Genomic DNA, 3,331 nt, shown 5'->3' on the forward strand with positions numbered 1-3,331 from the left:
AATAACTATAAAAGCAGTGGCTCAACATCCTTTTCACACAAAATGTAAAACAAGAACATTGAGAAGAGGTAAAAGCAAACTATACCTGAATATCTGTCTAGGCTGGTACTGCAAGGTGTACGGACATCGCGCTTTGGCGACACAATGTGTGATCTAGTTGGGGTCCCACTTGCTAATGTGGGAGGAGAGGCAAGGCGGCTTGGATCTTCAGATTTGCGTTTGTTAGGCCGCTTTTGTGGGTGATCCTCGAGTTGTGTGAACTCATTGGGATGCTTATGCTGTAGATGTCTGATAAGGTTACTTGTGCTACTCCGGTGCTGGATCTTCTCCATGCAGAGCAAGCACAGGGCTCGCGGCTCCTGGCCAAGCTTTCGATAGTGCACCCACACGGAGCTCCACTTGCGAGTATTAGCTGGGTTGTCATCCTCTTGTATCTCTTTCCCATCCCCTTCATCAACAGGCCCCTCACCTTCCTCCTCAGCCACCTCCGCTTCTGTTGTCCCTTCCCCTGCCGCAGCACGGAGGATCCCTTTGATGGCTCCATCCATTTCACCATCTTCACCCACGGACTCCACCTCTACCTGCTGCTCATCCATCAATACTGTAACTTGATAGAGAAAAAAAGGGAGGAAAAAATTTAATGCATAGAATATTTTTACATGGCTAAAGGCACTTTAACTGAACCTGTGACACTCTCTTTAAATGCTTGTTCCTTGTGTTTGAAGAGTGCATAAGGACAGACTGAATTACAGACAATAAACCACACAAAATAACATTTGTAATAACCTGCATTTAAAGTAATATGTATTACTAAAAGTCAATGAGATAGTAAAAAATGTTATGCCAAGCTAAAGGTAAACAAAAAAATTAAACAAATGAGGGAATAAGTTCAACAGAAGATGCTACATGTATAACGCGTTGTTTAAAAATACAAATTGGCCTTCTGAGGTACACAATAATAAATTCATGAAGCGGCCTTCCGCTAACATTAAATTACGACAGAACAGAATGTTGCTAAGCAACAAAAGCAATGAATTTGGAAGCTGAGCACTACTGACATGATCAACAGGTGCTGCACGTCATAACCGTTTCTATTCCTCTGTCTATTTCTATAAGTTTTATAATTTAGGTAATATTAAACCAGGCATAGCAACAAATAATCTTAGCTTTAACCAATGACCCGCTAGTTTTAGAATTTTTGAAAAATCGCGCCCATCCGATGCATCACGTGACCATTTCGGATCAAATACAATTCGATACAATTCAGATTTTAGAAAACCACAGACATTATGTACAATTCACTAATCATAGATCGTTCGTATATAATATACGATTTGATACTTCATACAGAACGGGGTCGTTACGGTTGAAGGTTTTCTGTCCAGTTTATTGTGGACAGGAGGGGGCGGGGAGGCTCTTTCAGTCAGAGCACCGTATATTGCTGATCCAAATCAGCGACACGATTCAAAAGATTCATTCGTTTGACTGAACGATTCGAATCGAATCGACTCCAGTCGGGGAAATTCGTTTGAGACCCTATCAAATACGCAAAATTAGCCTTCTATAAATGGGCGACGCAATAGACAATTGTTTGACGAAAACAACATGGCGTCGTTGCGACATCCACCCAAAAACCCGGCCTAAGCGAAACTCTCATCACTATGACTAAAGACTCTGTAAAACGAACCCGTTCTTACGGAGGAGTCGATACTGAATCGCACAGTTACAACGAGCGCTGTTTTGAACGACAAAGCGCCTTTGTATTGGCTTTGGACTCGCATGCGGTGAATTTTAAGAACGTGCATAGGCCAAAATGGAGGGGAAACGTCACAAATCAAAGGAAAAGATATGTACGGTGTCATTTCTAAGATCCATAACCAGCCAGCTGTCTAATAGACGTATCGGTGTACACATCGTGACACTGTACATGATGGTAAACACTAACGTTACAATGCAATAATTGAACGTTTCCTACCTTCCACGCAACCACTGTCGTTGCGTTTGGTTACCGCATCTGTCGCGGGCTTCCTTTTGTCCAGCGAGGAAAAATCAGAGGGGTGTTTCGTTCGTAAATGGCGAAGCATGTTTGTCGTGTGACCAAAATACAAAACCGTCTTCATACAGAGAAGACACAACACTCTTCTGTCATCTTCAGCTTGGAAAAATGACCAGACTATACTTCGCTTTCGTGTCGCCATTTTCGAACTAGTCGACTTTGAATACTGACTGTCTGAACGCCGTATTCTAGAGGGTAACCTTCTTTGCGTTCAATTCTCGCGCATGCGCACTGGTTCTGATGCTTTGATCACTACCAGGCACTGAGGAAAAAATGTGAGGGAGACACAATACTTTATCGTTTTTTTTGTATACATATGTAGCATTCAACATATTTTTTTGTCTTTTAGTAGGGTGTACCATTTCGTCTACAATATTAAATTGTAAGCTATGTCTGTTTTGAGTTACTGTCTTGAGGCTAGTGTCTTTGTTAACTTTGTTGCCTGTTTTAATTGTAGTAATAATAATAATAATAATGTTAATTTACTGTTTACTGAATTGTCTGTGACTGAACTAATCAAGGCTGTAGTGTTTATAGTAAAAATAGAACTACACGTCATATAAACACTAAGTTCATAAGAAAGTTGTTTGGTTTGTTTAGAATTAAAATATTTTTGTTTTTAAGTTTATTGAATCTTCAGTACAAAACATTTAATTAAACTGTACATGTATAAGCTTCACATATCTTCAGAATCCTCTTAGTTTTGTTATTTTTAAAATTTCGCAAAGAAATGAATAAAAAATATTTTTTCTGTCCATTCCCGTGATGCAGGATTCCCAATCTAAGAGCTCTAGTATAGAACAGGGGCCCGTTCTTCGTACGTCGCTAACTCAGTTAGCTGGATTTGATTGTTGACGATTTGGCATGATCTTGGATTGTTAGGTTCTTCGAAGCTCATCCCGGAGTTGCTGTCATAAACCCTATTCGCACGGGATTAGTATTATCTGGGGACCTTGTGTGATTTTGAAATTACCCCCCCACATCTGAATTTCGTGTGGTGCATTCGCACGGGATAAGCGAAGCCTGTGATTTTACTCGAATTTACTTACTTATCTCCCGGATACCCGGATGTCAAGGCTTCGAGAGTCCCGTTCTATGGTCCGGTTAGATGGATTTAAAAAAAAAGAAACTAATATAGTTTCGTGCGCTGTGTCATTTAAATTTCACCAGGTTAAAATAATATCTCAAGCTTTATGCTTGATTTATTTGTAACACATTAACCTCAAAACCTTTTCAGCTTTCTCTTTCTGCAAATTGTATGGTGTAGCGATATGA

At 40.1% G+C, this 3,331-nt stretch overlaps 1 protein-coding gene across 3 annotated transcripts in view; it reads right to left on the reverse strand.

Moving 5' to 3' along the window:
• Nucleotides 1-3,331, reverse strand: part of LOC107750532 (golgin subfamily A member 6C-like) — an 8,725-nt gene that overhangs the window by 2,877 nt on the left and 2,517 nt on the right. The window contains exons 1-2 of one of the 3 annotated variants that reach the window (XM_016565957.1): nt 1,976-2,329; nt 470-607 (exon numbers count right to left, since the gene is read on the reverse strand). In XM_016565957.1, the coding sequence (XP_016421443.1) occupies nt 470-607; nt 1,976-2,198 (361 nt within the window). In that variant the 5' untranslated portion in view covers nt 2,199-2,329. Of the gene's footprint in view, nt 1-85; nt 608-1,975; nt 2,330-3,331 lie in introns of those variants that run through there. The other 2 variants (XM_016565953.1, XM_016565954.1) reach the window with 2 other exon arrangements.

This window comes from Sinocyclocheilus rhinocerous, unplaced genomic scaffold (assembly GCF_001515625.1).
Source record: "Sinocyclocheilus rhinocerous isolate Xijiao unplaced genomic scaffold, SAMN03320098_v1.1 scaffold19, whole genome shotgun sequence".
Lineage (NCBI taxonomy): Eukaryota > Metazoa > Chordata > Actinopteri > Cypriniformes > Cyprinidae > Sinocyclocheilus > Sinocyclocheilus rhinocerous.